Raw genomic sequence first — 13,841 nt, forward strand, 5'->3', positions numbered from 1 at the left:
TCTCATGAATAAATAAATAAAATCTTAAAAAAAAAAAAAAGAAAAAACTTAAACCACCAAAGAACTTAACTACATGTCCTCTTGGGGGATGGCAGTCAAGATAACCCATGAACAGGATGAGTCAAAGGCAAGTCTTAGGCTGTATTAGTGAAAATTGGTGAAACACCAGGGAAGGTAGGATAAAGAATGACTAGCTCTAAAGGTTAAAAGAACTAGGAATTGGGTATCAAGCAAAGTTGGACGTTCTTAAAATGCTAAAGACTATGGCAGCTTTCCTTGTTTGAAGGAGATAAACACATGCGTTTAAATGTTATGGGTAATTTATATGAATAAGAATTGCCTGGTTGTTCAGGTAAGTTTCTATAAGAATTCAGGCAGATCAAGCTCCAAGCTAAATTATGAAGTATACATAGTTTAATAATATATCATGTTTTTCATCAGTTATTCTTCCTTCTATGACCTTTTACCACCTTAGCTTCTCAGAACTCACTGCTGTTCCCTAACTGCAGAAATTTGCTCTCTCTAAATAGTATGGAACCCACACCTCATCTTCAAAGCTTGTCTGGCCAGGTGATTGACTCATCAGCCGTCTACTTGGAGCTAATATATAATAAATACCTCATTATGGCTAAAAAGGTTATGTAAAAAAAATATGGAAAAACAAGTTGGCATTTTATTTTATGCCCAAATCCTAGGAGTTTTAAGACTTTTCTTATTTTTTAGCAAAGCCCAGTCAGAGAGAGATTTGTAAGGTGGGAGGCTCTCTGCAGTCTTCAGAATATCCACTATCTATGCTGTCTAGAGCCAGACTTGCTGTTTGTAATGCCAGACTTAGCCTGATTCCTCATCTGGAAATTTCTTTCCAATGTGACTGTTATTTTTATGTTTCAATACCTGGTTACTTGGGATGCCTGGTTGGCTCAGCGGTTAAGCTTCTGTCTTTGGCTCAGGGTGTGATCTCGCAGTCCCAGGATTGAGTCCCACATCAGGCTCCCTGCGTGGAGCCTGCTTCTCCCTCTGCCTATGTCTTTGCCTCTCTGTGTCTCATGAATAAATAAATAAAATCTTAAAAAAAAAAACCCGGTTACCAAAGCATCTTTCCTGTTTATCATCTATATCCTTAAGCCCATCAACACTTTCCTCTTCCCATCCATTCTTTTCCATTATTAAAACTTAATTTCTCACCATGGTTTCAAGAACTCTTATCAATACAATTCATTCTGTAACTTCTCTATCTCTTCCTTCACTCTAATCTAACAAATCTCAGCATGCTTTTTCTCTGATTATTCCACTTCCAAGTTGAAGCACATAGTTGACTCTTGAACAACGTGGTGGGGGAGGGGTCAGGGTTGTCAATCCCCTCATAGTCAAAAATTCACCTGTAACTTTTGACTCCCCATAATTTTACTGTCTACTGTTGAAAGGGGGTCTTACCAATAACACAGTCAATTAACATATTTTATATGTTATAGGTATTATTCACTGTATTCTAATAAAATAAGCTAAAGAAAAATCTTAAGAAAATCATGAGATAATACATTTATAGTGCTAAATTTATCAAAAACAATTGGTCTAAGTGGACCAACTCCAATCCATGTTGTTCAGTGGTCAACTGTTCTTAAGGGTCACAGTCTTTAAAATAGCATTTTGTGAATACTTCCACATCAGAATATACATTTAATTGGATTTGGGAAATGGCAATACAAGAAACAAATATATGACCATTCATGTACTCAAACCCAGTAACAGGAATAAGAGACACAATCATAGTAATATTATTTATCTCCACTCAGTATGGCACATCTTAACAACTGTGAAAGTGTTAAGGAAGGAAAGAGGGCAGAGGCAATGTTTAAATGATTTTGGGTCACAGATAATTTAGTAAATATGATTACAGATTTTTCACATGGAAGGAGTGGGATACGAAAAAAAAACTCTTTGTATATTTTTGAAAGATAATGATTTGGATAATGAACTTGAGTTTTTATGAACCCCAATTCATGATGATCAGCATGAAAATGCAAATACAGGTAAAACCATGGTGTTAAAACGTTAAAAGGGTGGGGCTTTGTCTTAGGACAATCCTAATGGCCACAAGACAACCCATTCCAGCTTCTAGACTCTACAAAACACAAAATGTCAGAAGGAACCAAAAAACTGTTGTCATCAATCATATAGATACTTCTAGTATACCTGATGTTCCTTGTCATATAGACAAATTATCCAGATGTCAAACTAATTTTTTTCAGTTTCCTCTTGAGAGCTTTGTTTCACCCAGGCCTAGTCAACATTGAAATAATTTTTTTTCATCCCTCCTTTCAATATTATAAACGTCACATCCTTGAAAACACTGCTGCTATATACCATGTCATAGAGAATAGAGTTCTTTGGTATTGTAATGTACTGAGTTATTAACCTAATCATGTAACATCGATTTTGTATCATTACTTTTAGTCATAGCTCTGTTCCTAGCTTATTTCTCATTCACAAAAACACCTTGAGAAAAAGCCTTAAACTTAAGCATCTTTATACCATTTGTGATGTTTTTAGGACCATGGTTTGCATGTATTCCTCAGTAATAAGTGTTTGTCGATTGGGTCAATCTAGTGTATCTGGATGACTAATATTTAAAGATCCACACTGCAAAGATAAACTATGTATCAGTATATTTGACATGAGTCCCTCTTCTGGATCATTCAGAATAATATTTTAGGGTTCTGTGGTATTTCAAGGTCATCACTACAAATGATAAAGACTACTGTAGTATGAAGTTGGGTACTGCTATATAATCTAGGGCTAGGTGATATGATAGTAGAACACATCACATGTTTCTAGAACTACCACCATCACCACCACCACCCCCAGCCCTGGTTCCAGTATGCTTAGGGTAAAGACCAAATTCCACATATGTACCCATACAGCTTATTCCCTGTCCACATCTCTGCACTAGTAGCCTCAGCTCACACATTCATCCTAGCCACTGTACTTCAGTCAGGTAGTTCTGTTTTTTATATCCTCAGAGGTACCATAATTGCTCCTGCTATAAGCCCTTTGCCATGTTATTCCTCCATGAGAAATTCTCCTGTCTGTCCTTCTCTCCCTTACAAACTAGCCAATGCCTACTTGCACCTCATGGAGGTCTTTTGAGATAGTTCTGCCTCCAATATAAGTGAAATTTCTTGGTTATATATGCATATATCCCTCAGGACACTTATAACAGTTTATAATTATGTATTCATCGAGAGATCACAAAAATAATGTCAGTTTTCCCCCACTGAGCAGCATGAAAGCTGGGTTTTGACCTGGCTTGCTTACCATCAGATCATGGACCTAGAATTGTTCTGAAAAGGAAGGAGTTGCTCAATAAATACTTGTAAATGCACCAGTGAATGTTTAATTTTGTCTTCTGACTACTTCATATATGCACATATATATGTATTGGCTTACACATGTCTTTTAATTTGTAATAATTATGCAAGTTTACCTATGTGGCTGCCTACATATTTTTTTTAAGTAAACTCTAACTCCACTCATGACCCTGATATCAAGAGTCACATGATCTAATGACTGAGCCAGCCAAGTGCCCCTTAAGTATTTTTAAGCATATTTTAAATAGCAGATGACTCATTAACTTGCATGTTATGGAAATCCACTGGAATTCTCATTACTCTAAACCCAAGTATTTTGTTTCTTTAATCAAATAGACGGTATGGTCCATGATAACAGTCAAATCTGGTGCTGATAGGGGATTTGCCAGATTTTTGTCTATGTGAAAATGAATTCATACTCGTAGCTAAAACATGAACTAATATTTATCACTGAGAGCATTCAAAGCAACATGACCCTTTTGAATTCCAAGAATCAATGAAAATGTCAATTACTGATATATGGACAGGCAGAAAAGAATACAATTTTGTCCGTTCCTCTCTTGTCCTATAAGACTTATGCTCCTGTTCCATTTTCTGAACAATCTAGTAAAATTCAATTTACTTTTTCAATTTGTCTCCAGCCAAGCTTCCTTCTGTCAGCTATGCAGACATTTCAATGCTGGCCACGTAGAGTAACAGGAGAAGGACAACTAGAACGAAATTACCTGTGCATTTGCGATCTGTGTCTTCCTTCTTTGACCCACTAATCGTCAACTTGCAGTTGAAGTTTTCCTCCCAGTATTCGGCAAACCATACATTTCTTCTGTTGTTTTCAAGTGTGCGGGATGTAAAATAGGCATCAAACCCTAAACAGAGTTAAATGAAAAGGTCATTGCTTGTGGGGCATTGCTGGAATGTTTAGAAATAAAAATACCAGTGACTGGGTTTTCTTTATTTTAGTAGACTAGATGCTCTTTTGTGGCATCAAAAAAAAAAAAAAAAAAAAAAAGAAAGAAAGAAGAAGAAAAAAATATTCTAGCACTATCCTATGGCTAAATCCCTATTTCAATAGGTCAGGCAAAGATGTGACCTACAAATGACATAGTCACAATGACCTTAGAGATGACATGATGATCACAACATGTCTTGCATCTCTAGTGATGCTAGACCAGGGACAAAGTGTCTTCCTCCTCCTCCTCAAGATAATAATTGATCATTTTGGTGCTTACTATGGATAAGATTCTGTGCTTCACACGGATTCTTTTATTCATCTCAACAACCTATACAGCAACCTCTATCATTCCTACTGTGCCATTGAGGAAATAGAGGCTCAATGAAATAGAAGCATGCTCAAAGTCAACCCTTAGGCCGATTCTGTATTTCTATGTGAGCTACTGACCTGTGAATATCATTTTAACACCTCCTTTTCATTTAGAACATCCTATTTTGTAATTGATATTCTAATCAAAATGGAAGTTTCTGAAACAGCCACAAGTAAATCAGAGTCTAACATAAAGCTCACTGCTGCTCACTGAGTGCATGGATGAGAAACTCAAGAGGCCAAGTCTCCAGGAAATTCCTTGCTATGTATTCAGGAGTGCAGCCTTCAAGGTTCCAATGGAGTCACAAGGTCTTAGGAGAATCAGACAGGAGTCGGTAACATGAGGCTGGGCCTGAGGCCTAGCTTCACTCATCTCCCTAAGTCAGGGGAACATGAGCAAGTGCACATTTCCCTCATCTTCCTTTCATCTTTCTGCAGAAATGAAGTCAGCGCTACCTCCTTCCCCTTCCCTCACAGCACCTTGAGGTTGTGAAAAGATGCTGGAAACTTACAGAGTTCAGGGTTAACCACAATAGGAGATGGACTTGGTTTCACATTATTTAAATTACCCAGTTTTCCCTTCATTTTAAGGCCATAAAAAATAGCTGCAGACTCTAAACTTCATGAGAAGGGCATATCAGGTTAGCTCTATTCATCACTAAGTGGCCAATACTAAATTCATGGCCCGACATATATTAAACCTACTATAAATGGAAAATATGAAATAAGTAAATGAGATAGAGTAAAAAGAAAAAGAAACATAAAGCACAAGGCATTACATAATGTTTTAGGGAAAATAGAAGTATTTGGCATCTTTTAGGTCATTTTCCAGGCTTTTGTCAGTACATGTGGGCCAATTGTCCTTGTATATGACTACCTTAATGGATTTGAAAGTAATCTGGCTCGAGTATGCATAACATAATATTCCTAAGCAAAGGAAACTTCTGGGGGGGGAAATATGGATGAGTCCCCCTGTTTCCATGAACACTAAATGCATGCATTCAGTCATGTACATACGTACACCCAAACATGGTGACTGGTGATGAGCTTTCTCTCTTCACCATTTTGCCTCATGTTCTCCCCTCCCATCTGGCCCCCCCAAAACACAAATTAATCAACAGTGGTAGATTGTGACAATGGTCCCTGATTAGACCATGCTTACAGGGCTTTATACCCAAATCCCGCTTTATGAACCGTGCCCTTCTCCATGGGGTATTGACAGCAGTGATACATGCAGAGGCTGAGAAGCGCTGGGCTCACTGTGGCTTGTTTTTGTGGAATTCTCTTTCTTGGAATCCAGCTGCCACACTCTAAGATGACTGACAGGAGGATGGCAGATCATGTGGAAAAAGCCCAGTCAGTTTCTGCAAAATTTCTTTGGACACTGCAGCCTTCCAGCAGACTGCAGGTGAACCACTTAGCTGAGACCAGCTTGAGTCACTCAGCGGTGGTTGTTTATGAAGCCAGTAACATTTGAGGTAATTTTTAAAGTGGCTAGACAACTGAAACACTCCTTTATCACAGCACCTTGAGCCTCTCTCTGCCCAACACCCCAAACAACATACCCTTCAGGAAGAAGTGCCCTCAACAGAACAGTCGAAGTTTCAGAAGTAAACTCTTCTGCCACATGCCACAGGTCTGAATTCCAAACCTCCTCAGAATAGGAACTACCAAAATGGATCAAATTGTAGCAAGGATATATACATGCCCCAGCTCAGAAGAAAATATCTTTAAAGAAAACCTCATTATTGAAAAATGTCTATCACTTCAAAACACCTCTCTCCATCCTGTGTCTGCTGGAAATGCAAAAGCCTGGTGAGGAAGTAAGGATTAGTTTGAGCTAACATGTAGGTAGGTGACCATGGAACATTTAAAAGAAAGGAAAGCAGCAGTCAGAATTTTCTTCCATTCTAAATGAGAACAAACAGATTTTGAGAAAGCAAGCAGGCACTGGGAAGGCTGTATGCACTACAGCAAAATGCAGAAAAGGAGCAGGATCTCTGAACCACCACCCCTGTCCTTTTCACTCATATATATAGCTGGTGCTTAGTGGCCTCCTCATCCTCCTCCCTGTGGGCCTGGTGGCTACCTTCATCTATAAGCCGGAATGGCTCTTGCTTCCCAAGTGCTTATATATATATATATATATATATATATATATATATATATATATAAATTTCCTGAGTATCTCCTAAGAGGCAGATTCTGAGGTCTGGGGTAGGGGCAAATATGCCACGTTTTTTAACAAACCCCAGGTGATGATCATGCTGCTTCTACTTTAAGAAGCAGGGCTCCAGGGTGAATCTTGCATTTTAACACATGATACTCTACTGTCCATACTTGAGAAGCAGGATTCTAGAACAAATTCTAAATTTCAGTAGGTGGGACTTGAGCAATTCCAGCCCGATTTGTAAGATCTCAGTATTATCACCCTCTCAGCCTCAAATTTATACCTTGGTTCAGACGAGAGGACCTTTGCTTTGCTTCTATAGTTGAGACATTTACTTGGCACCTGGCTCAGTATGGCAGGAGCTTTGCCTTCCCATCCTATTGCCTGTAGATGGCCCGGGAAGATAGAACATGCTGCAGAACTTGCCGGTGAATTTTCCTGATGTGCTTGCTTGTCTGTGTACTCCTAAGCATTGCTGCTCTGGGTCCCTTTGCAGCCTCCAAAGCTGTTTCTCATCTGTATGCCCTGTGATCATTCTGGGCTCTCCAGCCTGGTATTTTAATCTAGTTGCTGTGTTTTATTAATGTTGCTGAAAAGGTAACCTGAAATAGCCCTGTGTCTTCACTTCCTCCACTGAAGGTCCACGGACCCTGAGGGGAAAACTCAAAACTCTTAGTCAAGTAGTAATGCAGCATATATTTGCTTTTGAGTGGTTTCCTGGACACCTCAACAGTTTGTTGAGAGCTGTACTTCCTTCCTGTCAGTAAGGAAGCCACATAGTGTACTGGTGAACACAGACATCAGACACTGTCTGGGTCTGACTCCAACATTCGCATTTTCTACCTGTATAACTTTGAGCAGATTACTCAGCTATTTTGTGTCTCAGTTTCCTCATCTGTAAAAGAGGATTAATATTAATATCTACCTTAGTGTTGTTAGAAGGATTAAATGAGCCATTATTTGTAAAGTACTCAGCATTGTATCTGATGAAGTAAAATACTGTTAGTTGTAAAATAACCACATTCATCCATTAAATATTTCTTGAGCACTTACCCTGTGACAGGCACTATTCTCTATACTCACTAATCTTGGGTTAAAACAGATGGCCCCTCAGCAGATTGATAGGTACCCTGGTGAAGAAGATAGATTTTGGCAAGTATCATTTAAATAAATATAAATTTTTTTTTTAATTTTTATTTATTTATGATAGTCACAGAGAGAGAAAGAGAGAGAGGCAGAGACATAGGCAGAGGGAGAAGCAGGCTCCATGCACCGGGAGCCCAATGTGGGATTCGATCCCGGGTCTCCAGGATCGCGCCCTGGGCCAAAGGCAGGCGCCAAACCGCTGCGTCACCCAGGGATCCCTAAATAAATATAAAATTATACCTGTAATGGTTTCTATGGAGGAGGGATACCTAATGTTTAGGGAGCACACAAAGAGAAATAACTGTCTTAGAGTGCCAGAGAGGGCTTCCTGGAGGGAGTAAATACAGATGAGAAAAGGAAAAAACAGGTTTTAACTGGAAGTGGGGGAAGTAAAGACACCGGGCATTTATTCAGATGGAGTAGCATGTGCTTTGTCTTAAGAATATTGAAGTCAAAAAAAAAAAAAAAAAAAAAAGAATATTGAAGTCACTGAGCATCTCCTATGTATACATAATCTAGACTTTCTCCTAGAATTCTAATAAATCAATGGCATAAATGGTAATGTTAATGAATGAATAAATGTATAAATAAGATATTCTTGTGAGCAGATGTCAAAATCTTTGTCAGATTTCCATTTGGTCATACAAAAAAATTGCACTAATAGTTACAATTACAAAGATAACAGATCCATTTTCTCAATGAGTGTCACATAAATCCTAAGAAGTAGGTACTAATCATATCAACACTTTTGAGTTAAAAACTAAGGCTGAGAAAGAAATTTGGACCCAAATCAGCCTGCTTTGAGACCCTGGTTTTCAGGCCCATACATCGAGCAGTGATTCACACACTTTGGTGGGAATCACAGTCATTAGAGAGCTGATGAAGAAAACAGATCATGGAGGCAGATTAGCCCTATTGTTTTCCCCTTAAGTTTCCCAGGAGATTCTCATATTCCAAAGATCGAGAACCATGACTATAGTGCATTGCTGTGGTCCACTTATTACCCCACCTCTTCTCTGTAACAAATGTCCTATCACCAAACTACTACATCAAACATCAATTCCACTAGGCAACTGGACAGTTCAATAGGTGGAAGAGTAAAACAAATTTTTTTTAAAGATTCTATTTATTTATTCATGAGAGACACAGAGAGAGAGGCAGAGACATAAGCAGAGGGAGAAGCAGGTTCCCAGCAGGGAGCCTCATATGGGACTCAATCCCAGGATCCTGGGATCATGACCTGAGCCAAAGGCAGACGCTCAACCACTGAGCCACTCAGGTGCCCCATACCTCTGCTTTATTAATAGATAAGGAGTTTCTGCTATGGGGTGGTCCAAAGCTTTCCATCTAGCTGCAGGCACTAACCTGACACTCTTTATCTGTCATTAAAGTTGCTCTAGCCTAGTGATTTTACCTTTTTTTTTTTTTTTTTTTTTTTTAAGTAGGCTCCACACCCAGTGTGGATCCCAACATGGGGTCTGAACTCACAACCCTGAAATCAAGACCTGAGTCTAGATCAAGAGTTAGATGCACAATCGACTGAGCCACCCAGGAGCCCTAACTGGTTGTTGTTGTTGTTTTAAGGAATAAAGTATTTAATACAAGATGTGCAATTAATCACCAAGGTACAACAGGATCAAGGGTAGAAGCAGAATGTAGAATAATTCTCATCTAATAATATATGTATACAGGCTTGTATAGGTGTATTTCAGCGAATTGAGACTTTATTCCTATTCTTACAGGAGTTCAGAAAAAAAGTGATCTGGACACACATGCCTTTATATTGGTTAAATTATCAGAGTTTTAAAATTTAACCCAAAGGCACCAAGACCAAGGTTTCAGCTGACAGAAAACAGAATAAGAATTATGTTAAAAGAGAAAGGTCATTCTTGTATGTAGAGCTGATGAAATTCTTAGTATTAAATTATTCCTTTTGTTGAACAGATTATTTTAATTTCAGAAATTAATCTACAGGTGGTTCTATGGCAAATGTCTCACTGGGTACATGTTGAACAAAATTCACATAACCTTGGAAGTAAACTTAAAACAACATGGAAATAATAAGCAGGGTTTTAGCTGGCATTACAACCACATTTATATGGTTCTTCCTTCTTTAACTGGGGTGCTGCCCTCAAATGCCCCCTGAAGTATGTGGCGGAGACAAGAGTGTGCAAATCAATAGACACATAATTCTTCCAGGGCAGGATGTTTGGGAGGTGACCTTTCCAGCTGAGGAGGAAGAAGCTCTCACAAGTGTGTGGCATGAGAGGAAAGCTATCAGAGTGTCAAGAGGGGGTTAGAGGACACAGCTGCCTGTTCAGCCAGGGTGAAGGGATGCTGACAGATACTAATGTGGCTTCATGCAGCATAAGAGAGTGAGCAGTAAGTAGCCCTGATTGCTGCTTTAACCACACAAGTCATGCATTGCGGGTTAGAAGATCACTGTCAGCCTAAATGGCAGGGAGCACCAAAGGCCTCCTTCTACCAGCCCTAATGGAGAGGCTCTTAGCTCCTCCTGAGCCACCTACATTCTACATTCCACTAAGGAAGGATGGGTTAATAATTTAGAAGCACAGAGGCCCTGCCTGGCACATCATAGAGATGTGATGCTAACAGAATAAATATATGAATCAATGAATAAAAAGACAGATAATGAGAGAGAATGACAGTGAGAAGGAGAGGAGGGGGAGAGAAGAGAAGAGAAGAGGAGAGGAGAGGAGAGGAGAGGAGAGGAGAAGAGAAGAGAAGAGAAGAGAAGAGAAGAGAAGAGAAGAGAAGAGAAGAGAAGAGAAGAGAAGAGAAGAGAAGAGAAGAGAAGAGAAGAGAAGAGACGGGACTAGGTATAAGCAGAGGAGAGGCAAGAACAGAATAGAATAAGAACCAGGGGAACTCACATTGTCTGCTACCAAGAGGGTAAATCTGAAAAACAAATTTTGAGCACAAAATTTTATTTGCTTATTTGTTTTACCCACTTTTTCTATGTCTATGATGTAACTCACAGTGGGTTAAATTATGGTCCTCAAAAAGATATGTCCATATCCCAACCCCCTGAACTTGGCCTTATTTGAAAAATATTTTGATAATACATAACAAGAAATTATATAGCAAATGGAATTAAATTAAATTCTGAACGAGATCACCCTGTATTGTCTGTATGGGCCCTAAATCCAATGACAAGTATCCTTATAAGAGACAAAGGGAGCAGGAGCCGTGGGGGAGGTCATGAGTAGATGCAGGCACAGACTAGAGTAACAGAGCCACAAGCCAAGGAACACCTGGAACCACCTGAAGAAGGAAGAGGCAGGAAGCATCCTTCCCAAGAGCCTTCAGAAGCAGCTTCCTACTGACATCTTCACTTTAGACACCTGGACTCCAGAATTGTAAGATTATCAAGTTCTATTGTTTTTAAGCCACTAAATTTGTGGTCAGTTTTATGGAACCTTTGGTAAACTAACGCACTCATGATAAGTAAAAAGTATTATTGGTTGATACCTTTCTACGGCTTCTCTCTGACCTGAATGACAATATTTGGTTGTCAGATGTTGCAAACTCATGTCTTGTAGAACACATTTAACCTATGGACTTGTCCTTTCTATTTCTCCTAAGAGTATTTCATTTTATTTTTTTTCCCAAGAGTATTTTAAAACTAATTTAAAAATCAGAAGATTTCACTTGTAAGTTCAAATTTTTGGCTTCACTTGTAAAGTCAGAAGATCCTTTAACACAGATCCCATTCTCACATGACAGCAATAGGATACTGAAGAATGGCTATTCCCTTCAGGTAGCCTGCATTCTCCAGCTCAGTATTTCCCCACCACCTCTGATGGCTTCAACTGGGCCTCTTTTGCATTTGTAAGATGCATGTCATGGTTGACACTGAAGTTTCTACCCCCAGGAAATGCATTTCCCCTTACTTCAATACACCTTTGCTGCAACATGTATAATCTCTTGAGTATCTCAGGCCCTTAAGAATGTATACATGAAAAAGCTACTAAGAACAGAGGGAAGTTAGGAAAGAAGCAGGATTTAAAATTAACACAGAGTGTGCCTGAGTGGCTCAGTCAGTTAAGCATCCAACTCTTGATTTTGGCTCAGGTCATGTTCTCAGGACTGTGAATTGGAGCCCCACCTCAAGCTTTGTGTGGGGCATGGAGACTGCTTAAGATTCTCTCCCTCTCCCTCTGTCCCACACTCTATAAAAATATTAGCGCAGAGAAATATATCGTCATATACACAAACAATAATCACTTAAAAGATGTAGCAGAAGAGAAGACCAGAATTAAAAGAATAACAACAACAAAGACTACCTATTAAAGATCAGCTATACCCTTCTATGTAATCAAGCTGACTTTTGTCCTTCAGTTTTTTTTTAATTATTTTTTTAAAGTTCTCCTTATGTCAATTCTCTTGAAGCTAAGTTTTATATTCTACATTGTTTTTTTTTTTTTTTTTTTTTTTTTAAAGATTTTATTTATTTATTCATGATAGTCACACAGAGAGAGACAGAGAGGCAGAGACACAGGCAGAGGGAGAAGCAGGCTCCATGCACCGGGAGGCCGACGTGGGATTCGATCCTGGGTCTCCAGGATCGTGCCCCGGGCCAAAGGCAGGCGCCAAACCGCTGCGCCACCCAGGGATCCCTCTACATTGTTTTAATAAAAATGTTAACATCTTTCCACCCTAAAGCTAGACAAGTTACCTTCAAAGTTCATATGGAAAAAGTATCAGAATGCGGAAACTTCTGAAAAAGAAGAACAATGAAGCATGAGTGTTTGGTGGTGCTGAGGACTGAAGGTGAAGATGAGGAGGGCAAACTCTATCAGGTAAGATATTATAACAACAGATTATAAATTCTCTATGATTAATGCAAGAGTCCTGATACAAGAATAAAGTGATCAGTGGGCAGTTGGAATACAATAGCAAGTCCAGTAAGACTTAACTGCACGTGTAAATTTAACATAATAGAGAATAAAGATAGTGTTTCAAATCACTAGAGTCATGTTAACCTTTTAATAATCCTATTAATACACACCAACTCATCGGATAATTGGATGATGATCAAATTGCATCCCAATTCAGAAACTAACATTGCATTAACCCACAAAAAAATATGGGAAGCACTGCGTGGATTTAACAATAGTAAGTGAATTTGGGGTTTCCCATCTCTGTAAGAGAATGGATTTTATACAATTGCAGGAACTGGAGATTCTCCACCCTTGGTGTGATACCACCTGCTGAAGGACATCCATTGTAGGATCCAGGGCATGTGGCATACTCCCCATACCCTGAGCATGTGGCCCTGACTGCACTTGCCCAGTGCTGTCAGAGATCATGTCCTTGTCTGCCTCTCTCTCTCTGAAGACTCTGAGCTCCTAGTGGGCAAAGACTGCCCAAGTGCCTGTAAACATTTATTGAAGTAAATTGAAACTGGAGACATATAAATCAGTTTGGCAAGAAAATCATTACTGATACAGTGGGATAAGTTAGGCTCTTGGATGCACCCCCAAATTTGCTGGCTGTATCTATTGATGAGAGTGCTGGAAATCTGCCACTCTTTTTGAGAAAAAAATAAGAATTACTGCAATGGAAATTATCCCACAAAGAACAAAAATCCCATGGGAAGTGTTTATGGATGAGGTAGAAGGAATAATGTTTGCAATAGTATTCCACAAAATGCCTCCAAAGGGCTGTTGTATATTATATAATGCCAGAATGCCTGCCATTTTTCACTCTCTTAAACTGTCTGGGACGCAGAAGGGCATTTTATGTAATCTGGGTACACTTAACATAGGAAAAAATATGGGTATAAACAATACATATTAAATTGATAGTTTTA

General features: G+C 39.1%; 1 protein-coding gene across 7 annotated transcripts in view; it reads right to left on the reverse strand.

Annotated features, from left to right (window-relative positions):
* GRM7 (glutamate metabotropic receptor 7) overlaps positions 1-13,841 on the reverse strand; it is an 849,841-nt gene that overhangs the window by 323,898 nt on the left and 512,102 nt on the right. For all 7 annotated transcript variants that reach the window (XR_012012515.1, XR_012012517.1, XM_072788071.1 and 4 more), the window contains exon 5: positions 4,094-4,234. Coding sequence is in view for 5 of the 7 variants with exons in the window: in XM_072788071.1 (XP_072644172.1) it covers positions 4,094-4,234 (141 nt within the window). In the remaining 2 variants the exon portion in view is untranslated. The remainder of the gene's footprint in view (positions 1-4,093; positions 4,235-13,841) is intronic.

The sequence above is a fragment of the Canis lupus genome, chromosome 19 (genome assembly GCF_048164855.1).
Source record: "Canis lupus baileyi chromosome 19, mCanLup2.hap1, whole genome shotgun sequence".
In the NCBI taxonomy this organism is placed as follows: Eukaryota; Metazoa; Chordata; class Mammalia; order Carnivora; family Canidae; genus Canis; species Canis lupus.